The following is a 25,658-nucleotide window of genomic DNA, read 5'->3' as shown; positions in this document are numbered from 1 at the left end:
AATTAACTACAACTGACCTAGACATGGAATGAAGAAAGCTGCTAATGGTGGGATGTGGAGTCTGCATTGACTGATTTTGATATCGTGTGCAATCTTCTGATCTTTGGATCACATCATTGCGATATTTAAGAAAACTGAGGGGGAAACCAGGACTTTATAGCCCAGTTAGCCTAATATCTATTGGCAATTTATTAGAGTTGATAATTAAGGATAAGAGTGACTGGACGTCCAGAAAATTTTCGGCTGTTCAGAGGCCACCAGCATAGATTTGTAAAAGGTAGGTCATGCCTGACAAACCTGATTGAATTTTTTTGAAATGGTGGCTAAAGCATAGACAGGAGGACATTGTTCTGTTGAAGGGTCATGAGGACTCGAAACGTCAACTTTGTTCTTCTCTGCCGATGCTGCCAGACCTGCTGAGTTTTTCCAGGTAATTCTGTTTTTGTTATGGACAGGACATTGTCTGTTTATGGATATTTATTTATTTATATGGACTTTCAGAAGGCATTTGGTAGAGTTCCTCAAATTGTTAGCTAAAGTTGAACCTCATGGAATTGAAGATAAATTATTGACTTGTTTAGGAAATTGGCTGAGTAGCAAGTGGCAGAGAGAATAGGAATAATGGACAGGTGCTCTCTTGGCAGGATGTAACTAGTGGTATACCGCAAGGATCTGTGTTTGGGATAGAAAGTCATATATCCAAATTTTCTGATGAGACAAAGATAGACAGCATTGTAAGCAATGTAGATGGAAGCGTAACATTACAGAGATTAAGTGAATGGGCAAAACTCTGGTAAGTGGATTTCAATGTGAAATATGAGGTCATCCAGTTTGGACCTAAAGTGGATAGAATAGGTCACTTTTTCTAAATGGTGAAAAACTGGAAACAGTGGAGGTCTAAAGAGACTTAGGGGTTCATAGACAGGCACAGAACTAATTAAAAAGGCTAATGGAATGCTAACCTTTATATCTAGAGGACTAGAATATAAGGGGTAGAAGTGATGCTTCAGCTATACATGGCCCTGGTTAGATCACAGCTGGAGTACTGTGAACAGTTCTGGGCAACGCACTTTATTGGCCTTAAGAGTGCTGTGCAGACTTACTAAAGTGATACCTGAACCCTAACATTTAAATTATGCAAGAGAATTAAGACTACACAAACCGGGGATGCATTCCATGGAATTTAGAAAGTTAAGGGGTGATTTGATGGAAGTTTTCAAGATATGCACTAAGTGAATTGCTGCTTCAGGGAACCAGCAAAGACATGACAGGCTGAATGGCCTCCTGTGTTGCAACAATTCTATGATTCTATTATATATTAAAGGGAACAGCTAGGTTCTCTCTACTTACCCTATTTTCATCGGCTGGAGAATCAAAGACTAGGGGACATAGTCTAAAAATTAGAGCCAGGCCTTTCAGGAATAAAGAGGAAATCCTTCTGCATGCAAAGGCTTGTTGAAGTTTGGAACACCTGTCTGCAAATCGCAGTTGATGCTGGATCAATTGTGAATTATCTCCTCCACCTGAGGGTGGGTGGAGGTAATGTTTTTGACCCTCTTAGTCTATTTGTCTGTAAACAATATATCTTAAAACTAATGGATGGATTTCAAAAGTTGGTGCAAGGATGGGGAAGCCCAAGGAAGAACTGAATAGTTTTTGGTGAATGTGCAGAAGTGGATCCTGGAATTTTTTAAACTATCAGTTAACATTGGAAGATGGAGCAAATTGGCTTTTTAAAGAATGTCGTGGTTTTATTTAGAATGTTGTTGATTGTCTCAACTACTGTGGTGGAATTTGTCACAATTGTCAAAATGTGAGCAGAGTTTTCGGAGCAAGTTGTTGGGTGTGAATTGGCTTGAAGCCACCTCAGCAATATGGAAACTTTAAAAGATTTCTTTCTTCAGCTTTGTAGTTAGAGCATCAATCAGGCAAGGAAAAGCCTCAAAAAAGAGCTGTGTAATTGTAATAACCTTGAGCTAATGCAACGTGGCAGAGATATGTGCATTGAGTGCCACATTTACTTGTTTCAAATCTGAGATTTTTGTTAATCAAAAGTATTAAAGATATCAGAAAAAGACAGGCATATGAAGTAAGGTTGCAGATCAGCCATGATTTCATTAAATGGCGGAACAGGCTCAAGGGGTAAATGGCCCCTGTTCCTGTGTTCCTAGATACAGAGTGCCAGCATTGACCATCACATAAGAACAGATAAGAGCAGGAGTAAGCTATACAGCCCTTGAGCCTGCTCTGGCACTCAATAAAATCATGTTTGATCTTGACTTCGGCTCCACTTCCCCAATTAATCCCCATATCCGTTGATTTCCTTTGTGTCCCAAAAAAATTATTGCTCTCGGTCTTGATTGGGAGGAGGCAATGCCATTGTGGTATTGTCGCTGGACTAGTAATCCAGAGACCCAGGGTAATGCTCTGGGGACCCGGGTTTGAGCCCCACCACGGCACATGTTGGAATTTGAACTCAATAAAAATTTGTAATTAAAAGTCTAATGATGACCATGGAATCATTTTCGATTGTTGTGCCCATCTGGTTCACTAATGTCCTTTAGGGAAGGAAATCTGTTGTTCTTACCTGGTCTGGCCTACACGTGACTCCAGATCCACAGCAATGTAGTTGACTCTTAACTGCCCTCTGAAGCGACCTAGCGAGCACTCAATTGAAACAAACAGCTACAAAGTCACAGAAAAGGAGTGAAACCAGACAGACCACTTGGCATTGACCTAGACACTGGAAACGACAATGGCAATCTCAGCCCTGTCGACCCTGCAAAGTCTCTTTAGTAACATCTGGGGGCTAGTGCCAAAATTGGGAGAGCTGTCTCACAGGCTAGTCAAGCAGCAGCCTGACATAGTCATCTTTACAGAATCATATCTTACAGATAGTGTCCCAGACACCACCCTCAGCATCCCTGGGTATGTGCTGTCTCACTGGCAGGACAGGCCAAGCAGAGGTGGCAGCACAGTGGTATACAGTTGGGAGGGAGTTGCTCTGGGTGTCCTCAACATCAACTCTGGACCCCTTGAAGTCTAATATCATCAGGTTAAACATGGGCAAGGAAACCTCCTGCTGGTTACCACGTACTGTCCTCCCTCAGCTGATGAATCAGTGCTCCTCCATGTTGAACACTTGCAGGTGGCAAGGGTGCAGAATGTACTCTGGGTGGGGGACTTGAATGTCCATCACCAAGAGTGGCTCGGTAGCACCACTACTAACCGAGCTGGCCGAGTCCTAAATGACATAGCTGCTAGACTGGGTCTGTGGCAGATGGTGAGGGAAAAACACACTTGACATAATTCTCACCAACCTGTCTGCCGCAGGTGCATTTGTCCATGACAGTATCGGTAGGAGTGACCACCGCAACACAGTCAATTTGGAGCCGAAGTCCTGCATTCACATTGAGGATACCCTCCATCGTGTTTGGCATTACCACTGTGCTAGATGGGATAAATTTTGAGCAGATGTAGCAAGTCAAGACTGGGCATCCATGAGGCGCTGTGGGCCATCAGCAGCAGCAGCAGTATTGTACTCGAACACAATCTGTAACCTCATGGCCCGGCATATCCCCCACTCTACTATTACCATCAAACTGGGGGATCAACCCTGGTTCAGTGAAGAATGCAGGAGGGCATACCAGGAGCAGCACCAGGCATACCTAAAAATGAGCTGTCAATCTGGTGAAGCCATAATACAGGACTATTTGCATGCCAAAAGCATAAGCAGCAAGTGATAGACAGGCTAAGTGATCCCGCAGTCAATGGATCAGATCTAAACTCTGCAGCCCTGCCACATCCAGTCATGACTAGTTATGGACAATTAAACAACTCACTGGAAGAGGAGATTGCAAATATCCCCGCCCTCAATGATGGAAGAACCTAGCACATCAGTGCAAAAGATAAGGCTGAAGTATTTGCTACAATCTTCAGCCAGAAGTGCCGAGTGGATGATACATTTCTGCCTCCACCAGAGGTCCCCAGCATCATAGATGCCAGTCTTCAGCCAATTCGATTCAGTCCACGTGATATCATTGTTGATAGTGGGGGATTTAGTGATGGTTGAACATCAAGAGGCGAAGGTTGAATTCTCTCTTGTTGGAGATGGTCATTGCCTGACACTTGCATGGCGCAAATGTTACTTGCCAGCCCAAGCATGGATATTGTCCATGTCTTGCTGCATTTGGACATGGACTGCTTTAGTATCTGAGGAGTGGAAAATGGTGCAGAACATTGTGCAATCATCAGCAAACATCCCTACTTCTGACTTTATGATGGAAGGAAGATCATTGATGAAGCAGCTGAAGATGGTTGGGCTGAGAACGCTACCCTGAGGACCAGGGTTTGAATCCCACCATGGCATATAGTGGAATTTGAATTCAATAAAAATCTGGAATTAAAAGTCTGATGGTGACCATGAAACCATTGCTGATTGCCATAAAAACCCACCTGGTTCACTAATGTCCGTTAGGGAAGGAAATCTGCTGTCATTACCTGGTTTGGCCTATATGTGACTCCAGACCCACAGCAATGTGGTTGACTTTTAACTGCCCTCTAAACAAGGGCAATTAGGGATGGGTAATAAATGCTGGCCTAGCCAGCAACGCCATAAGCATCCCATGGACGAATAATTAAAAAAAAATTCACTCCCTCCACCACCGGCGCAAAGTGGCAACAGTGTGTATCAACTACAAGATGCACTGCAGGAATTCAGCAAGGCTCCTTTGACAGCACTTTCCAACCCACGACCACTACCATCTAGAAGGACAAGGGCAGCAGTTAGATGGGGAACACAACTACCTGGAAGTTCCCTCCAAGTCACTCACCATCCTGACTTGGAAATATATATTGCCGTTCCTTCACTGTCGCTGGGCCAAAATCCTGGAACTCCCTTCCTAACAGCACTGTGGGTGTACCTACACCACATGGACTGCAGCAGTTCAAGAAGGCAGCTCACCACCACCTTCTCAAGGGCAACTAGGGATGGGCAATTAATGCTGGCCCAGCCAGCGAAGCTCACAACCCGTTAATGAATAAATAAAACATTTTTAAAAATACAAAGACTTGAGAATCCACAGCTCTCTAGGATAAAGAATTCCAACGGCTCACAACCCATTGAATGAAGAAATTTCTCCTCTCAGCCTTAAGTGGCTGTCCCCTTATCCTAAAACTATGTTCAAGTTCTAGAGTCTCCAGCCAAGGAAAACAACCTCTCTTTGATTGATTGTGTTGGTGAAGTGTGGACTGTTGGCTCTGATTTTTTTAAAAAATTCATTCACAGGATGCAAGCATTGCTGGCAATGTCAGCATTTAATCCCCATTTCTAATTATCCTGATGAAGGTGGTGGTGAGCCATTTTTTTGAATACAACTAAGTAGCTTGCTTAGGCCATTTCAATGTTGCTGTGTCTGGAATCACATGTTAGCCAGACCGGATAAGGACTTGAGAATTCCTGCCCTGAAGGACATGAATGAACCAGAGAGGTTTTTGCAACAATCTGGCAGTTTCATGGTCACCATTTCTGAGACTAGCTTTTTATTCTAGATTTATTTAAACTAACTGAATATAAATTCTCAAGCTACTGTGGTGGGATTTGAACTCCTGTTTCTGGACCATTAGTCCAGGCTTCTAGATTACTAGTCAGTAACATAACTATGAGGTTCCTGTACCCTACATGGTCAGATATAGAGTGTCAATGCTGTTTCCTTTTTCTTTGCAGATCTGGTGACTGATTTTGATTTCTCCCCATTTGATGATGGATTGCTGGCAACGTGTTCAGCTGATGCAACAGTAAGATGCCATTCTTGGTGGGATATGCCTCATGGGAGGGGAGGAAATTCCATCAGGAGGAAATGGGCTGCTCTGTGTAGCAATAATGAGGGGTTCTGACTTGGGGTGGTGGCTGGGGGGTGGTGGGAAGTGCAGGGTGCTGTACATCACCTTTTGGTTTGCTATGTCCTGGGAGCTAGTCCTTGTGTTTAAGGCTGAATGTTTCTGATGGTCAGGTGAAGCTGTGGCGATTACCAGATGCTGTTGAGCAAGTATCATCTGCACGGAATGTCACTCTCGGACCAGAAGCAGTGAGAGTGGAATGCGTGTTATTTCATCCTTCCGCAGATGGAGTGTTAGCAAGTGGAGCTGGGAAGACAGCCAAAATATGGGACCTGACTCAACAGAAAGCCATGGCAGGTGAGATTTGAAAAAGTTCTGGTGGTGTGCAGCTGCTGCTGCAGTATAGAAAGAACTGTCATTTATATCGTGTCTTACTCCACCTCTGGATGTGGCAAAGCTCTTTACAGTGTTGTGATCCTTGTGGAGATCAACAAACCAAAAAAAACCACAAATTTACTGATTTACCTCAATGAGAAAATCAATGGACAAGATTTTACTTTTACATAAGCTTTACTTTAACAGTCAAATCAAAATCAGCATAAATTAAACATGAATTTACAGGCAAATTGCAGTCAATATAAACTATAAATTATACATTATCTTTGCTGTATCTGCTATTTAAAGATCTCAGATTTACTGGGAAGTCCACTGAGTGCATATGGCATTAATTTGAATCACACAGTTCTTCAAAGCTTTAAACTTCCTCAGGCAGATTTCGCCACCAATCCTCAATCTGACAGCTGCTCCCAACCAACCTGATTTTCACAGGTATGGTTTTTGCTAATATGGCACACTTCTGCAGAACCTCCTCAGCTCTGCTCATGACAGTCTTGATGATGTGAATCCACCAGAATCACCTTTTCCCCAAACCTACAGTAACAGTCTTGTGCACTGTATGGCCAGTGCTGGTTAATCAGTTCCTTTAAAACAACTGAAGCAGCAGCAGTAACCTTGTTTTTCCTTTATCTCTGTTCCCAGATCCAGCCTGTGTTCACCTTTTCTCAACTGTGCCACAACCTCTCCTCCAGCACACCTGGTTACCTTTCTCGTCTCACCCCAGGATCAAGTGGCGTGGGATTTTGTGCACCCACGCCTCCACCTGGCATTTTCATTTCTTAGGTTTTTTAATTCTGCTGCTGGGATTGGCAGAACCGCTCTCCATCCCCCTAGGACTGGTGCTCATCTTTCTTTGGGGCTGTGGCTGGCACTCCATCAGTTGATGTTGGTCACCGAACCCCATCAAATCGCAGAGTCCATCATGACAGCCAGTTAAGCACTTTGAAGAGTGATCACTGTTGTAATGTAGGAAATGCAGCAAGCTAGCACAAAAATTTGGTTTCAGTAAAAGTGACCATGAAGCTGTTTCATTGTTGTAAAACCCAATTGGCTCCCAAATGCCCTTTAGGGAAGGAAACCTGCCATCCTTGCTTGGTCTGGGCCTATATATTGACTCCAGTTCCACACCAACATGGTTGACTCTCAGCTGCTCTCGTAAGATGTTCTGTTTGTGTCAAACTGGTACCGGTGGTTCAATGCAGTGTAAATCTGTCTATATTGTCTTTACTACCAGCTCTTGAAGATCATGGGGACCAAATCCAGAGCTTGACTTGGAAGAAAGATGGCTGCCTCCTAGGCTCATCGAGTAAGGTAATTGTCACTGATCAGAGAGAGAGACAGACAGACAGAGTAGGTCCAACGTTGTCCTATGGGTCTAAGGTAAATACCACATAGCTCTCTGATACCTGTATCTCTTGCTAAAAGTTTCTAAAGTTGCTTTGAGTTCTGCCAGATGTTTTGAGCCATGAGTTGGTTGCTTTCATGGTTACTTTGCCACTTCACTCAGTAATCAAGTGTCCTTGATGCTGGAGAACAGATCGTGTTCCGGTGCAGACATCAGGCACACCCAAGGATTAGATGAGGAGCAAAGCTCCCTCTGCATCATTCCATCAAACACACCTGATTGCAGTCAGATAAGTAAAGCTTCCTTCAATCTAAAGAATATTATTTGTTCTAGGTGCCTACACTCTTCTGCTGAGGCCATGGATGTTCTAAATGTTTTGTGGGAACATAACTGGTCCCAGTCTTCCTAATTGCTGTATTTGCATGATAACTTTGTGATTCATGTATGAGTACACTCAGTTCTCCTATACTGCAACATTCTGCAGCCTCCCTTCATTTAAATAATATTCTGCCATTCTATTCTTCCCACCAAAGTGGATAACTTCACATTTTCCCACATTATACTCTATTAGCCAAATTTTTGCCCATTCACTTAACCTACCTATATCCCTTAGCTGACTGTGTCCTCCTCACATGTTTGCCTACCTATCTTTTTTTCATCAGATTTAGCTATAGTACAGTTGATCTCTTCATTCAAGTCATTAATACAGATTGTACATAGTACTATTTACAGATTGCCAATATGAAAATGACCCATTGATCCTGACTCCTTTTTCTGTTAGTTAGCCAATCCTCTATCCATGCTAGTATATGACCCCAACACAATCAGCTCCTGTCCTGTGCATGGACCTTTTATGTGGCACCTTATTCATTCTTTTGAAAATCCAAAAATGCCACATCTACTCATTCCCCTTTCTTGACTCTGCTTGTTACATCCCCAAAGAACTTTAACAAATTTGTCAAACACAATTTCTCTTTCACAAAAATTATGTTGACTCTGCCTTGATGGTATTATGATTTTCTAAATATCCTGCTACGTACGACTTCCTTAATAATGGATTCCAGACGTTTCCCAAGGACGTAGGCCAGTTAGCCTGGTAACCAGTTTCCTGTTTTCTGTCTTCCTCCTTTCTTGAATAGGAGTGTTATATTTGCGGTTTTCCAATCTCCTCAGACTGTTCTAGAATCTAGGGAATTTTGGAACATTACAACCAATGCATCCACTATGTCTGCAGTAACGTTTTAATACCTTAGGATGCAAACCATAAGGTCCAGGGAACTTCTCAGCCTTTAGTCCCATTAATATTCCTAGTACTTGTTCTCTAGTGTTCCTGCCTTTTGCCCCCTTTTCTACTATTATCCATGCACTCCTCACTTGCTGGTGAGGGTGGAATAAAGAGGGAGATGGGTTTAAGAAGATGTTTTGCAGTAGAGAAATGAAGCCAGAGGCTATCTGTCACCCTCCAAATAAAGGATGATTGGTGTATTTGCAGCATTTTCTTTTCTGTCTTTGTCTGTAAAACTTGAATGGATTTGTAGTATGATTGGTTCTGAAAAATTAAGACTTTTTTACATTCAGTTATTTAAAAGAATTAACATTTTACAGGGTAAGCTGCTCCCATTCAACAATAGAAGGCACTGTGAACTGCTCCACAGTTTTGAGTCTGGTCATACCTAATGCTGAACAGTGGGTGGCGTGTGTCTCCCATCTCTGGGAAAAACACAGTTTCCTGCCTCTCTCTCTCACTCTCTCACACACACACACTCACACACATGTTACCTCTGGGCACTGTAATACATGATGACCTGAGCAAATTGTGTGCCTGTGTTTCTTGTTGCTATAGATGTTAATTTTTAAAACCATGCATCGCGTTTTAAATGTAGACAAACCTGTCTTCCTTTATTGTAACTATTTTCTCTTGTTTATTAGGATAAGAAGCTACGAATTTTTGACCCCAGAGCTATGTGCTCAGCTGTGCAGGTAATCTTCACTTCCTATGCCCTGGCTCTTCAGGTGGTCTTGTGTTCATGTGAGATGTTATGGGACATTAGTTAGACTGGACTGAAGATTGGTGGACGTTGCACAACCTTGTAACACTAGCATCCTTGAACAGTGTGTGGTAGATATTACCACTTGGAGCCATGGAGTGACGGCATAAACTATCCAGCTAGGGGGAGACTACAGGCTAGATGGTTCAGACTGGATGTGAATGAACAGGGGATTCTTGGGCAGTTAATGTTGCTCACTGCGCATGTGCAGCTATCGTTGGGGCAGAGGTTTGTACAGTAGTTCAAGGTTTAGCTTCAGTTCCCCCTTCAGGTACAGTCAATGTTTCTCTTGGATTTCTCTGATGCTCTTTACTACTTCCATATCACCAGTAACCCCATCTCCCCCACCCTCTCAACAAGCAAGCTCACTGGGTGCTAATCTCACCAACCTTCATTCCTTCCATCTTACCATACTTATCATTATCCCCTTGGATTTTGGCAGTGGATCATTGTCCCACTCCACAGTTCCTCCAGGATCCCCCCTCGCTGCATGGACAAGACCTTGACCATTCAAGGCCTTAATATAAATGATCGTTTTGACTGAAGCTTGGCCAATGGGTGGTGACAGCTTAGTGAAGCTGCCCCTCCTGGCCTTGCCTTCTATCACCTGGTCCAACCAAATTCCCTCTAATAATGTGACATTTATCACAGTCACACCTTGGTCCCTCTCCCTGCTTTCTGGACCTTCACCTTTGAACACCTCACCTTGTTCCACCTGTCTCACTTCTCTGTTAAATCCTTGATCCCTGTTCCCCGTTCCAAATTTCTCATTGCACCAATCCCTCCCTTCCTCCCACAGCTCTACACTGAGTAACTCTTTACCCTCAATGATTTCCATCTCCATTTTAGCTTCCTTTGCCCTTCCCCACATCAAATTCATCCTTTCAGTCTCCCTACATACAAACTCTCCCACCCATTTTCAGGACCAACCCCGTGACCAACCTATTCCCATGGTCTCAATCACTGCCCAGGCAAATCTCCAATTGCTACCTTAAAATGAAGTCCTGTTTTCACACTGAGGACACTTGCAATGTGTAGCCACTGCTGTATGGAATAGATTTGGAGTAGGTCTCTGAGCTCAAAACTTGACATCCATGGAGGTGCTGTGTGCCATGATCACCAGAACTGTATTCAATCACAATCAACCTTGTGGCCTGGCTTATCCTCTACTCTACCATTACCCATCAAGCCACAGAATCAACCCTAGCTGAATGAGAAGTGCAGGAGAACATGCCAGGAGCAGCACTAGGCATATCTAAAAATGAGGTGCCAACTAGGTGAAACTGCAATACATGCATGCCAAGCAGTGGAAGAAGCATGCAATAGATAGCTAAGTGATCCCATAATCAATGGATTAGATTAAAGCTCTTCAGTCCTGCCACATCCAGTCGTAAATGGTGGTGGACAGTTAAACAGCTAATCAGAGGAGGAGGCCCCAAAAGCATAAGAACATAGGACTTGGGAGCAGGAGTAGGCCTTTTGCCTCATCGAGCCTGCTCTGCCATTTGATAAGATCATGACTAATTTGGTTGTGGTCTCAACTCTAATTTCCTGCCTGCCCTCCAAACTTTCTGTTTCTATTCCTTTTATATTATATATGGCTTTTTTGATTTTAACTTCCCCCATTTACTGGGTTGAGATTTGAAGTAACAATATTAGGGATTCTAGTCCAGCATCTTAACCACTAAATCGCTGCCTCAAGTGAAACATCCCCATCCTCAATGATGGGAAAGCCCAGCACGTTAGTGCAAAAGACCAGGCTGAAGCATTTGTAATCATCTTCATCCAGAAATGCTGAGTGGATGATCCAGCTCTGTCTCCTTCTGAGGTGTCTACCAACTTAAGCTGGTCGTCACGCCATGTGATATCAAGAAACGGCTGAACTCATTGGTATGGACCCTGACAACATCCTGGCTGCAGTACAGAAGACTTGTGCTTCAGAACTTGACAAGCCCCCTCGCCATGTGTGCCAATACAGCTACAACATGCATCCACCTGACAATGTGGAAAATTGTCCAGGTATGTCCTGTCCACAAAAAGCAGGAAAAATGCCCTCTTGCCAGTTACTGCCCCATCAGAATTCTCAATCAACAGCAAAGTGATGGAAGGTATCATCGACAGTGCTATCAAGTGGCACCTAATCACCAATAACCTCCTTGTGCTCAGTTTGTGTCTTCCAAGCACTACATACTCTTGGTCCAAATACATGCTGACAGCCTTCCATCTTGTGAAACGATGATTTGGGCTGTGGTGGTCAGCCCTGTGTTAAACATTGCCTGATGTGGCTCAGGAGCCTATTGCATGGCAGTCTCTGCTGTATTTGCTGCTGAGGAAAACTGGGCTGTGGTGGTGCAGGATTCGCTCGCCTCTGTTTTTACCTGGGCCCTCTTCTTGGCCGCTGAGCTTTCTGTTTCTGTTTGCCTCTGCCAATGTCCTTCCAAATAGTTAGCCTCCAGAGGTCAAGGCCATTGGCAACTGTCACCCAGTACTTAGTGCCATTGTCCACCATCTTCATATTTTGCTTGCAGATGTCCTTGTAGCTGAGGTATGGGTGTCCAGCAGGTTGTGACCCGATGGACAGTTCACTCTACAGAAGGACTTAGGTATACGCCGTCATCCATCCAATGAATGTGGCCAAGGCAATGTACATGTCATTGGCTTAGCAATGAGTGTATGCTGATGGAATTAGCATGGCTCAGGACCTCTGAGTTGGTGACTTGTCTGCCCAGAGAGCAAAGGTGGAAACGGTTCAGACTTTTCTCCTACCTAGCATATGTTGCCCAGGTCTGGCTATTGTAGAGAATTGCACTGAGGATGCAGGCTTGGTAGACTTGCAGTTTGGTGTTCTCAATCAGATTACAATTGTTTCACACTGTTACTCAGCTTGGAAATAACAGCTGCAGCTTATACAATGCATATATTGATTTCAGCATTGCGACAGATTGCTAGTGATTGTGGAGCCTAGATATGTGAAGCTATCAACAACCTCCAGCATCACAGCTCCAGCATCAAAGTGCTCCTACGTTGCTCTGTTGACCTTGCCCACCGTGTTGTCCGGGAAAGAGGAGATCACACGAAGCAGCTTCAGAGGGCAGTCAATTTTCTTCAGCTTAAATAGATTGCCTCTGCTCATGTTGTAGAATGCCTTGGTGAGATCGATGAAGGCAGTATTTAGTGGTCTCCTTCGCTTGGCATTTCTCTTGCAGCTGCTGGACTGAGAAGGTCATGTCAATTGTGGATCTTTCAATTCTGAAATGGCAATAGGATTTGGGATAGTTGAATTCAGCCAAGATCTGCAGTCTTACAAGGGCAACAAGGTCATCACTTTCCCACGATGCTCAGCAGGGAAATGTCTCGATAGTTGTTGCAATCATTGTGGTTGTCCTGGTTTTTGTATGGGGTTATGGTCTTACATCACACATATCATGGGACACTGCCCCCTCCTTTCAGCAGAGGCAGAAATTCATTGCTGCAGGAGTGCTGGTTTCCTGTGCTTGATGAGCTCAGGTGGTATTGCATCAACACTTGGGAGCTTTGCATATGAGAGGTGAGTCAATAGCTTTGCTAAGCTCCCCCATTGCAGATTTGGTATCCAGCTCTTCCAAGGTAGGCAGGCTTTCTCTGGTGTCTAGCTTCCTCACTAATATTGTCCTCCCTAGAGTACAATTCGAGGTGGTGTTCCACCCATCCCTCCAACTGTTTATTGCAGTCGGTGATGACCTCCCCTGTCTTTGTTTTCAATGGAGCTGTTTTCTTTGCTGATGGACCTGCTGCCTTCTTGATCCCATTATGCCTGCCTCTAGTATTCTCTGTTCTGAGTTGAAGGACACCTAGATATTCTGGCAACATTGTAACCAGTAGTCATTGGCAGACCATCTAGCAGTTTGGACTTTATTTCAAGTGGCTTTTAGTGCACACACAGTCTTCTTGCTTGGATCTCTGTTGTGATTAATGAGAACTGAACACTTGGCTTCAATGATCGGTTCCATCACAGCGATGTTAGCCATGAACCAGTAAGTGTTATTCTGCTCTTGCTTCTCATATGTTGAAAGTGCGCTTTTACGAATGGTGCCTTGAAGTATGTTCCATTTAATTTCTGCATTGTGTGGGAATGCCCGAGGGCACCTGTTCAATCAAGTTGAGGAACTGTTGGTTCTTATCTGGTTAGCTGGTATGGTTGTCGCTCATACGAGGACAACATTGATGCTTTAAAAGAGAAAGCTTCAAGGGTTGCATCCTAGCTCTGGTGCACACGAGAGAATGATCTGTATCACAGTCAGCGCCGTAATATCTGCCTGTGTTGAGAATGCTGTTGAGGGGGTTGCATCAGATGATGATCAGGTCTATCTGATGTCAATGTCCTGAACTTGGATGTCTCCAGGACACCTTGTGGCATGGTGTCTTCCTAAGCCATGATATCCAAGGCAGGAGGGCCATGCCTAATGGTCTGCCCCCATTCTTGGTGTTGAAATCCCCCAGTAGGTAAAGATATTCTGACTTGGGGATTCTGCTGATAGCAGTATCAATCTCCTTGTAGAACTGGTCTTTTGCCTCTGTACTGGAGCATAGATACTGATGAAGTTATTTGGACTTGTTTGAGTTCAGAGGCATGGAGAGAACACTTTCTAAACCATATGTGGGGAGTTCAGTCATTGAGAGAAGCATGTTCCTTACAGCAAAGCTTACAACCTGCCCACGCTTTTCATCTGAATTCTCCCTCTGCCAGATGAATGTGTAATGTTTTTGTTTCAGTGATCCATTCTCAGTGAAGCTTCCCTACAGGAGGGAAGGCATGTCAATGTTCAGCCTGTCAAGCTCCATGTTGATCGCAGCATGTTATCGACCAGCTGCAAGTTGTTTGTCAATCCTGTGCAAATGGTCCTGACGTTCCAGCTTGCTAATCAAAGATTTGGCATCTTTTGGTTAGCTTGGTGCGATGGATTCAGTCCACTTTTTAGGCAGAGACTCTAAGGTCCAAGCACCCATTGAAGCAGATGGAACATTGTGGGTCAGCACCTTTTATTAGTTAGGGATTGTCTGATGAGATGGGTGTGGCAAACTAATGGGACGTGATGGTCCGTCCCACCATTGGAAATAGCCTGAAGCTGTTTACACCAATCAAGTTGGGTTTGTCACTCATAAGTGCCATCTCCTGTATTGTGTTGATGTTTCAGTTTCGTCGCAGAGTGCTCTTTCCAGGGCACAAGCCTGGGCAAAATTTATGGAGACCCTGGGCTGCCCAAACATCAGGGTACCCCATGACCTCTGCACATGAGTCCAAAGTAATATAAAGCACCATGTTTGGCACTGCTTTAGTTGCAGGAGTTACCAGAAAGATGACGTATTTAGACGTCAGTTCACCTTTAGGCTCTGCTCCTGATTCTTTGTCAGGATTTACTCCCTTGGCCTTCAACTCTCTCATTATCTACAGGGCCATGGAGCTATTAGCCCATGGCTGGGGACTTGGTTCATGAGTGCCAGGGCACATCTACAATCTGGTGGCCTTGCACACTACATGTCTGGGTCCAAACCTTCTCCAGATTCCTCAAGTTTTAGCCTGGGGCCATGAGAGAGACAGTTTCCATCTGTTACCATGAGGAAGGACAGCAGAGGACTGGCCAATGGAGAGGCTGTGTGCAGGCAGGGAGAAACTTGCACATTTGATTCTCCCTTTCGCATTGCTGCTAGCTAGCAGTGTAGGCTGAAAATGAGAAGCAAACCAATGCTCAAAAAACAGGAAATATGCTAACTCTCTTCAAGCACACACACGCTAGACACATCACAGCAAGCGACAAAAAATATGGACAAAAGAGCTGAATTCAAGAGGTGAGGTGAGAGTGACATGAAGGTAGTATATGTCATCAAGGAACCCTAGAAAAATTGAAGTTATTGGAAATTGGGGAAAACTTTCCAAATGTTGAATCACACGTAGCATAAAAGAAGATGGTTGTGGTTGTTGAAGACCAATCATCTCAGCCCCAGGACATCACTGAAGGAGTTCTTTGGCATTGTGTCCTGGGCTCAATGGTATGCATGGTAGCATTCATGCCACCTAAGTGCCAGGCAATGACCATCTCCAACAAAAGAGAACCCCCACACCTCCCCATGGCATTACCACACTTGAATCCTGCACTATCAACATCCTCGGGGTTACTATTGACCAGAAAATTAACTGGGCTGGATATGTAAAAACTGTGGCTACAAGAGCAAGTCAGAGGTTAAGAAATTCTGCACAGCGTAACTCCGCTACTGACTGCCCAAAGCCTGTCTGCCATCTACAAGGCACAAGTCAAGAGTGTGATGGAATGCTGTCCACTTGCAAATGAATGCAGCTCCAAAAACACTCGAGCTCGACACCATCCAAGGACAAAGCAGCCTGCTTGATTAGCACCCCGTCTACCACAAATATTCACACCCTCCACCATCAAAGCACAGTGGCAACAGTGCGTCTGTACGATGTGCTGCATCAGCTCACCAAGGTTCCTTCAACAGCACCTTCCAAACCTGCAACATCTGCCACCTAGGGGAACAAGGGCAGCAGGAGCACGAGAACACCAGTTGCAGTTTCCCCTCCTAGTCATATATCACCCTGACTTGGAAATATATCATTACTCTTTCACTGTGACTGGGTCCAATCCTGGAACTCCCTCCTTAACAGCACTGTAGGTATACCTACACCAGCTGGACTGCAGATGACACACCACTACAGTCTCGAGGGTAATTTGGGATGAGCAATAAATACTGACCTTGCCAGCAAGGTCCACATTCCATAAATGAATAAAGATATCCAATTATCTTGTGTGAATGGACTGAGCACAGAGGGGTCAGAAGAAATGTGAAACTATGGTACATTTCTCCATCATTGTGCCACAATTTTCATGCTTCACATCTTATTGGATGAATTTTTCATTCACTGAGTTGGGAGCTATTAGTGATGCAGTGATCCATTGTTGAGACTGAGCACCCACTGGTATTGCCCAAAACTGGTTAGATATTGAGTAAAGCTCCCTCTACTGTCCCCTCAAACACATTTGGCAGGTACAACTTGGGTTAGATACAGAGGAAAGACACCTCTACACTGTCCCATCAAACATTCCTAGGACAGGTACAGCACGGGCTCGATAGGGAGTAAAGCTCCCTACCCACTGATTTTTGTTAGAGTATCAATGGGTGTGGATTCCCTCTCCTTCTAAATGGGGTGTTGGTGGTTTGATTTGTTTCTATTGCCAGTGGGGAAAGGCTGATTTTGGGCATTGACCCAGAGATAAAAGGGTTGAAGCAGCTATTACACAATCACAAGATGTTGCTCAGCTCTGACTTAGGCCACACAGCACAGTTTTAACACACAAGATCTCTGCATGTCCCAGACCATGAAACGGATTTGATTGCTGTGCCAGGGTTGTTGGTAACTGAGCTGTCAGCAAATCCTGATTCTGCTGTTCCTTGTGTGTCAGTAATGAGTGGGCTTGTGTTTTTCCAGGGGCCCAGTGGTTGCGCTGTAATAATTCCAAAAATGTTTTATGTTTTCCCCAGCCCCCATCCCTTCCATCTCCTCCCCCTCTCCCATGCAGTGGTTTGTGAAGATGTGTTCCTGTGCCAAACACCTGGCTTGTATTATGACTTAGGGCTGAGTTCCATCCACTGAGTGCCAATGACCTCCTCCCTCCTGCCGTTAAAGGCTGAATGCTGCTCACTGCTTCTCGTGAGAACTTCCCACAATCTCAGATCAGAGGCACGAGCCTCTGGAAAGGTCCCAGTCTTCCAGTTCTCATGATAAGGGATCCTCTATTTGATTTAGCTGTTAGTTTTGTGACTTTGGTTGGCTGGGTTTGGGTACAGATCTGTTGGGACATAAGGAACTGAACCATGTCACTGAAATGACGCATCTAAGAACTGGATGTAACCTCCCTCTACCTCTCCTTGTTTCCTTTCCCCCTGAACCCTGCTCCACCTCCTCTGTCCTCTTTCTCTCTCCCCCAACCCCCACCTACTCCACCACAAGCCCTGATCTGATTGAATGGTGGAACTGGTTTGAGAGGCTGAATGTCCTCCAGTTCTGGGTTAGATGCAACATGTGTTTGCATCATGGGATAAAAGGAATGGGTGAGTTTACGGACTGGGGGAGGCAAATGGGGAGGGGGTGTGAATTTGCATTCGGGAATTAGGTGAATCAGGTCAGGTGCTGAGTGAGGGTTGTGGCTGGGGCTGTCATGACCACGTAGCACACATGATAAATCTTTAGGTAAAGCTTTGTTGGTTATTGCAGTGCAGACATTTTACCAAATGTCTGAAAGTTTACATTTGGCAGCAGCCTCTGAGTAAACTAAGTCTATCTGCTCTGGTACTGGGGGAGGTCGAGGCCTCATGGGTTAATACTATGTAAACCTGGGGTTTTCTCATTATAGTGGCTAAGCCCTTGCAAGAGCTCTCTGTACAGCCCTCGATCCTAGGCTGACATTGCACAGAGCTCAGACTCCTTGGCCCGGAAGCGTTGCCATGGAAATGGGCTGAGGATAACAGGCTTGGCTACCCTTGGAATGTGTGGTATTTTGGGCAGTGCTAGATATAAGAGCTCCCTATGTAAACAGTCATGCTGGCTGTCCAGAAGCCCTCCTCCAGGACGTTCCTTGAAATGGAGTTGTTACTTCAGCCCTCAGTGATCAGTCAGTCTGATCAGGCCTTAATTGTAATCTGTGCCATTAGTACATTCCATAGAGATCTGCCACATCTCACTCAGTCAGTCTTCACAATCTCTGAATAACGGCTCCCATGTGTTTTTGTTCGTTTGTGACCTGTCTCACCCTTTAACTGCTTCAGTCATGTTGGGTACCATAGGATTTCACAAGTGCTGGGAAGGGAGTTTGCAGTGAGGCAGAATAAGCGTTTTGAGCTGAAAGGTGGGGGGGGGGCGGTGGAAGAGCAGATTTCCTTTGAGGGCTGCTGATAGGGAATCTCCCTCTTTGCCTCGTGATCTCCTGGACTGGTTTCAATCACCTCACTGGGCCAGAGAGGAAGTTTCCATCATCTTTTTTCCTTTACTGGCCTTGGATTTTCTCCTACTGAGGAGAGGAGACAGACAGACAGCGAGGGAGGGTGGACCAGAGGCCCTTCCCTTCCCTGTTAATGAGATGGGTTGAAGTTGGTGAGAGTTCAGCTACCTAAAGTTGAGCACCAATTTCCGGGTGCTTTGTTGAGAGTCCATGCACATTAGAGGGGCCCAGCCCTATCAAAAGGGCTGTTTTCTGTAGATTTTAATTGTGGATGGTGGCAGATATCAAGTGAAGTGGGAGGACAGCCGGTATTTGTCACGCTTCCACTGAGGCAGGCATTTGTCCAAAGTTTATTTTTTTCCATCTCTGCTGTATTAGTTTAAAATAACTTCTGAATACGCTACAGTCACACTAGAAGCTGTGCAGTTATTAAATCGGTCTATTCAGTCAGTGTTAGCTGGAAAATCTCTAAAGAAAGAGTCCTTAACTTGCTAATATTTTGATTGAGAACAGTGTCCAAATAATCCCGTTATGGAGGCCCTTTCCTTTGAACTGGGTGTCATGCAAATCAAACAAGCTTCTATTTATTTTTACTGTAAGTCAGGGCTTGCATTTATATAGTGACCTCAGTGCTGAAAAACACTCAAAAGTACTTCATGGGAATAAGGAAAAATAGACATTGAACTAAAGAAGCAAAGATCAAGAGAGAGATGGAATTCTATCAGGGGGTGCATCTTAAAGGGGGAGAGGGAGGCAGAGAGGAGCTTGCTGTGTGCAAATTGGATGCTGAGTTTTCTACATTACAGCAGTGACTACGCTTCAAAGAGATCTCATTGGCTGTAAAGCAATTTGGGGCGTCCAGTGGTAATGAAGGGTGCTGTAGGAATACAAATTCTTTCTTTCTGAAGACTGCCCAAACAGTGAAGCACAATGAACATCGGGTTCTCAGAGGCTGGGGAGTTTGCTTGACAGTTTATTTATCTCTCGCATTCCAAGTACATTGTCAGCCAGAGCGAGTGCACTGACCTCTCAATGAGCCACATTCTCACAGCAAAGGATTGGGTTTGGTCGTCCTGGCCAGCCATAGCTCCTATTCTGCTTCCAGTCCTGTGACCATGTCACCCAGTGTACTCGTAATGTTACTGGATCAGTAATGAAAGTCATCTAATATACTGGTTATGTCACTGGATTAGTAATCCAGAGAACAAGAGTTCGAATCTCCACCCAGGCAGTTTGTGAACTTGAATTCCATTTAAAAAATCTCCCAATAAAAAGCTGATCTTATTTAAAAATGACCGTGAAGTTGACAGATTGTTGTAAAAACCCATTTGGTTTATTAATGATATTTAGGGAAGGAAATCTGCTACCTAGTCAGAGCCTATATGGGACGCCAGACCCACACCAAGTGGGTGCCCAGCAAGTGTCTCAGTTCAGAGAGACTAGGGATGGGTAACATATGCTGGCCTTGTCGGTGATGCCACATCCTGAGAATGAATTAAAAAATGAAGCTGTGTGGGACAAGGAAAAGGGCAAAGGATCTTCTCTAGCTGGTTGGACTTGAAAGGGTAACAATTTTATGGGCACTTTTTGCAGCCAGTCTGTGCGGGGGAAGGACCCTGCTCTCCATCCAGCTGGCTGACTGTCCTCTCGAAGACTATTTTCCGGGCACGATCAGATTGTGTCTGTTCCATCACAGTAAACATTTGTACAAGTGCAGATAGCAAAATGGCTGGTTTTCTTTGGCCTAGGATCAGTCAGTGTGGGCTGGGCCTGCTGTTATTATTGGACTATTATTGAAGACAACAGCAGCAGAGATGGTGCAGCAGCCATCAGCTGTATGGCAGACAGGTGGGAGGAGGGAGGGTACTGGGATACTGGTACAGGGCTGGGGCCTGGGATGCTGGGGCAGAACTGGGTTTGTTCCTCTGGCTGTTGAGTTCAGTGTGAGAGTAAAATCTTCTCTCTTTTCCAGAGTGTTCAAGGCCATGACAACATCAAGGATTCCCGGTTGATCTGGCTTAACACATCAGCCACTGTCCTGTCGACTGGGTTTAGCCAGGTAACTATCACTACTCCTGTAATGGGCTCAGTACACAAGTGTCTCTCACATGACAGTGCTATAATTGTAAAGCAGACAGCAGCAGCCTTCGGGGTGTGAGGGGTTTCAATGGTGCAATGAACTGTCTCACTGCAGTCTCAAAACAGAAACATGGCAGGGCCACAGAACTGCCAATCTGACCCAGTACTGGCCAGTATGCTACAAATACGTGTATCCATCTCAGACTGACCAGCCCTAATTATGGTTCTGAATCTCATCCCATCCTCCTGACTGGCTCAATGGGTAACACCCTTACCTCTGAATCAGCAGTACTGAGGGTGCGCTGCACTGTCGGACGGTCAGTGCTGAGGGAGTGCCACACTGTTTGAGGTGCCATCTTTCAGCTGAGCATCTACCTTCTCAGGTGGAAACAAAATATCCCACAAAGAACAACGAGGAGTTCTTTCCAGTGTCCGGCTGAATATTTATTCTTCAACCAACAGGTTATCTGGTCATTATCACAATGCTCTTTGTGGGATGTTGCTGTGTGCAGATTGCCTGCCACGTTTTCTACATTACAACAGTGATTACGCTTCAAAAAGAACAGCACAGGCTGTGAAGTGCTTTGGAATGTTATGAGGTTATGAAAAGTGCTATATAATTGGAAACTAGCTATCAAAAGGTCTAGGCAGCGGGTGGTTGAGTAGGTCTTTCAGCCTGACTGCCTACCTCTCTTCCGCAGCTACCTCCATGCCCGGGTGTCCCTGAGAGGGAGCATGCAGTAACTACAGATGTGTTTGAGGCCTTCCACAACCAGTGGGTGTTGTGGGGCTGGATGGCTGCAGTAATTATCAATCCGGGAATGTCATTTTAATTGCAGTTATTAAGCTTCCTTTAAAGTTTTGGTTTGTTTTTGTTACAGTGGATTAGTAGTGCCCCTTTCAAATCGGTTAATTGTTTAGGGGTTCTTAAAAAGAGGTATAAATGGAAACTCATGTTGCTAATACATAAACCCCCTCTGCCTTACTGATCGAGTCTGCAATACTGTAATGCGCAACTAGCTGATGAGTCATGTGTACTCATCTATATGTTGCTTCCTATTGCCCAGCTCCTGTGTGCAAGTACCATAACCCACACCCAAGTGAACAGTGACCTTGTGCCTGCATTGTGATACTGAGAGATTTCTGGATTGAGCTGCCTGCCTTGAGGGGTTGAGAAATGAGGGGGTGGGAAATGGGGTGGTGGAAACCCTAACCCTCCCCTGGAAACCTGGAAGGATCTTGGACACCATCTGAGTTTATAGTTAGTGTCCCTCTTCCTGCCCATTTGTCTAGGCAGTGCTGTGGTGTGGGTCACTCGGTCTCTTCATCTCCTGCTGGTTATTGACAACCCCTTTCCCATTGTCTCTTTCAGATGCGCGAGCGACAGGCCAGACTGTGGGACACACGCCATTTCTCCAGCCCTGTCAACACTTTCACACTTGATACAGCGCAGGGGTAAGTGCACAAACAAGAATCGGCATCCCACACTTGGGCCAGCCCTTACACCTGATACTGGTTTATGGATGTGACCCATCAGGATGCACTGTGACATCATGAAATTCGCATATCCTGGAGTTACTGACGTGGATGCAAAATATGTCTCTCAGCTCAGAGGTTCGGGGTTCCATCCCCAGGGCCATTCTGAGCTGAGCTGGAAGGGTCCAGTCAGGGTGGCAGTTGAGTGTTCAATAATTGACCTCTGGTGGGTTCAAGATGTGGTCAGTTCATTGCCCTTTTCCTGAGTGGCCACACAAAATGGGAGTGGGATGGAAATGATTTCAAAAAGATATTTTATGTTTACTTGGGTAATGGTCCAGAATTCACAGCAAGTGCGAGATTGGAACGAACGCCATAAATTTGACTGTGAATTAACGCCTCACTTTGCTGAGGAACTGATTAGAATTGGAAGCAGGTGGACCCAAAAGATTTGAGTGAGAGAATATTTGGGAACTTTAGTTAAACGTGAAAGTGATCTTTGTTTTTGAGTAGAGAGAAATCCAGCAGCATTAGGCTCAAACATTAGCCAGATACCAGATCCTTGTTTAAACTACAGGAGTACCCTCTGTCTCGGCTTCCCTTTACACCCAGGTCAATAAAAATTACTTTGTGTAACAAAACATTGAGCTTGCATAGGCACACTGGGCTGAATAGCCTCTGGTGCTGCATTATTCTATACTACAAACTGACCAGTAAATTCCTCACCCACCACCTCCCCACTCCCTGGCTCCAGTTAAGAATTAATTTTGCTGATTGATTTCTGTCAGAGTTTCAAGTCATTGTGTTTGTTTTTTAAATTTATATCAGCTATAAAATGTAAAAAATATTGAATTATCTTAGCTGGTAAAACCACACTGACTACATGAACTGTTATACCTTGATAACGAATATTTAGAATGAAAACATTGATTCTCTTTGGTTTCAGATGTGATAACAACTGTTACAAGGGATAGCAGCTTAGATGCCAAAATTCATTTTTGCTTCCCCTCTCCCCCTCTTTCCCCCTCTCCCCCTCTCCTTTCCCCTGCCTGCCTCCCTCTTACTCTCCCCCTCCCTCCTCACCCCCTTTCCCTACCCCACTCCTCATCCCCCTTCCTTTCACCACCTCCTCCTCCTCCCCCTCCTCCTCTCCTGTCCCCCCCTCCTCTCCTGTCCCCCTCCCCTCCTCTCCTCCCCCTCCTCCTCTCCTCCCCTCCTCTCTTCTCCTTCCTCCCCCTCCTCTCCTCTCCTCCCCTCTCCTCCCTCCTCTCCTCTCCACCCCCTCCTCTCCCCTCCTCTCCCTCCCCCTCCTCTCCCTCCTCTCCTCCCCCTCCCCTCCTCTCCTCTCCTCTCCCTCCTCTCCTCCCCCTCCTCTCCTCTCCTCCCCTCTCCTCCTCTCCTCTCCTCCCCCTGCTCTCCTCTCCTCCCCCTGCTCTCCTCTCCTCCCCCTCCTCTCCTCTCCCCTCTCCTCTCTCTCCTCTCCTCTCTCTCCTCTCCTCCCCCTCCCCTCTCCTCTCCCCCCCTCCCCCCCTCTCCCCTCCTCTCCCCCCTCTCCCCTCCTCTCCTCTCCTCCCTCTCCTCTCCTCTCCTCTCCCCTCCTCTCCTCTCCTCCCTCTCCCCTCCTCCCCCTCCCCCTCCTCTCCCTCCTCTCCTCCCCCTCCCCTCCTCTCCTCCCCCTCCTCTCCTCTCCTCCCCTCTCCCCTCCTCTCCTCCCCCTCCCCCTCCCCTCCTCCACCTCCTCCCCCTCCTCTCCTCTCCTCTCCTCTCCTCCCCCTGCTCTCCTCTCCTCCCCCTGCTCTCCTCTCCTCCCCCTCTCCCCTCCTCCCCTCTCCTCTCCTCCCCTCTCCTCCTCTCTCTCCTCTCCTCTCCCTCCTCTCCTCTCCTCCCCCTGCTCTCCTCTCCTCCCCCTGCTCTCCTCTCCTCCCCCTGCTCTCCTCTCCTCCCCCTGCTCTCCTCTCCTCCCCCTCCTCCACCTCCTCCCCCTGCTCCACCTCCTCCCACTGCTCTCCTCTCCTCCCCCTCCTCCCCCCTCCTCTCCTATCCTCCCCTCCCCTCCTCCCCCTCCTCTCCTCCCCCTCCTCTCCTCTCCTCCCCCTGCTCTCCCTCCTCTCCTCTCTCCCCCCTCCCCCTTCTCCCCTCCTCTCCTCCCCCTCCTCTCCTCTCCTCCCCCTCCTCTCCTCTCCTCCCCCTCCTCTCCTCTCCTCCCCCTCCTCTCCTCTCCTCCCCCTCCTCTCCTCCCCCTCCTCCACCTCCTCCCCCTGCTCCACCTCCTCCCACTGCTCTCCTCTCCTCCCCTCTCCTCCCCTCCTCCCCCTCCTCTCCTCCCCTCCCCCTCCTCCCCTCCCCCTCCTCTCCTCCCCCTCCTCTCCTCCCCCTCCTCTCCTCCCCCACTCCTCTCCTCTCCTCTCCTCTCCCCTCCCCTCCTTTCCTCTCCCCTCCACTCCTCTGCTCCACCTCCTCTCCTCTCCTCTCCTCTCCTCCCCTCTCCTATCCTCCCCCTCCTCTCCTCTCCCCCCTCCTCTCCTCTCCTCCTCTCCTCTCCTCTCCTCCCCCTCCTCCCCCTCTTCCCCTTCTTCTCCTCTCCTCCCCCTCCTCTCCTCTCCTCTCCTCTCCTCCCCCTCCTCCCTCTCCTCTCCTCTCCCTCCTCTCCTCCCCCCTCTCCTCCCCCTCCTCCCCTCCCCCTCTTCTCCTCTCCTCTCCTCCCCTCATCTCCTCTCCTCTCCCTCTCCTCTCCTCTCCCTCCTCTCCTCTTCTCCCCTCCTCTCCTCTCCTCTCCTCTCCCTCCTCTCCTCTCCTCCCCCTCCTCTCATCTCCCTCCTCTCCTCTCCTCCCCCTCCTCTCCTCTCCCTCCTCTCCTCTCCCTCCTCTCCTCTCCCTCCCCTCCTCTCCCTCCTCTCCTCTCCTCTCCTCCCCCTCCTCTCCTCTCCTCCCCCTCCTCCCCTCTCCTCTCCCCTCCCCTCCTTTCCTCTCCCCTCCCCTCCCCTCCTCCACCTCCTCCCCTCTCCTCCTCCCCCTCCTCCCCCCCCCCTCCTCTCCTCCCCTCCCCCTCTCCTCCCCTCGCCCTCCTCCCCTCCCCTCCTCTCCTCCCCTCCCCCTCCTCTCCTCCCCTCCCCCTCCTCCCCCTCCTCTCCTCCCCTTCCTCCCCTCCCCTCCTCTCCTCTCCTCTCCTCTCCTCTCCTCTCCCCTCCTCTCCCCTCCTCTCCCTCCTCTCCTCCCCTCCTCTCCTCTCCTCCCCCTCCTCTCCTCTCCTCCCCCTCCTCTCCTCTCCTCCCCTCAACCTCCTCTCCTCCCCCTCCTCCCCCTCCTCCCCTCTCCTCCTCTCCTCCCCCTCCTCCCCTCTCCTCCCCCTCCTCTCCTCTCCTCTCCTCCCCCTCCTCCCCTCTCTTCCCCATCCCCTCCTCTCCTCCCCTCCTCCCCTCCTCTCCTCCCCCTCCTCCCCTCCTCCTCCGCCTCCTCTCCTCCGCCTCCCCTCCTCCCCTCCTCCCC

The 25,658-nt window shown here is 47.0% G+C and overlaps 1 protein-coding gene across 1 annotated transcript in view; it reads left to right on the top strand.

Moving 5' to 3' along the window:
* The window catches only part of LOC121288031 (coronin-7-like), a 174,754-nt gene that overhangs the window by 10,686 nt on the left and 138,410 nt on the right, over positions 1-25,658 (top strand). The window contains exons 4-9 of the mRNA XM_041206252.1: positions 5,726-5,796; positions 6,012-6,195; positions 7,469-7,545; positions 9,509-9,559; positions 20,590-20,676; positions 22,069-22,151. Coding sequence (XP_041062186.1) covers positions 5,726-5,796; positions 6,012-6,195; positions 7,469-7,545; positions 9,509-9,559; positions 20,590-20,676; positions 22,069-22,151 — 553 coding nt within the window. The remainder of the gene's footprint in view (positions 1-5,725; positions 5,797-6,011; positions 6,196-7,468; positions 7,546-9,508; positions 9,560-20,589; positions 20,677-22,068; positions 22,152-25,658) is intronic.

This window comes from Carcharodon carcharias, chromosome 15, assembly GCF_017639515.1.
Source record: "Carcharodon carcharias isolate sCarCar2 chromosome 15, sCarCar2.pri, whole genome shotgun sequence".
Taxonomy (NCBI): domain Eukaryota; kingdom Metazoa; phylum Chordata; class Chondrichthyes; order Lamniformes; family Lamnidae; genus Carcharodon; species Carcharodon carcharias.
The sequence above is the reverse complement of the archived record's forward strand: the minus strand, read 5'-3'. Positions and strand labels throughout refer to the sequence as shown.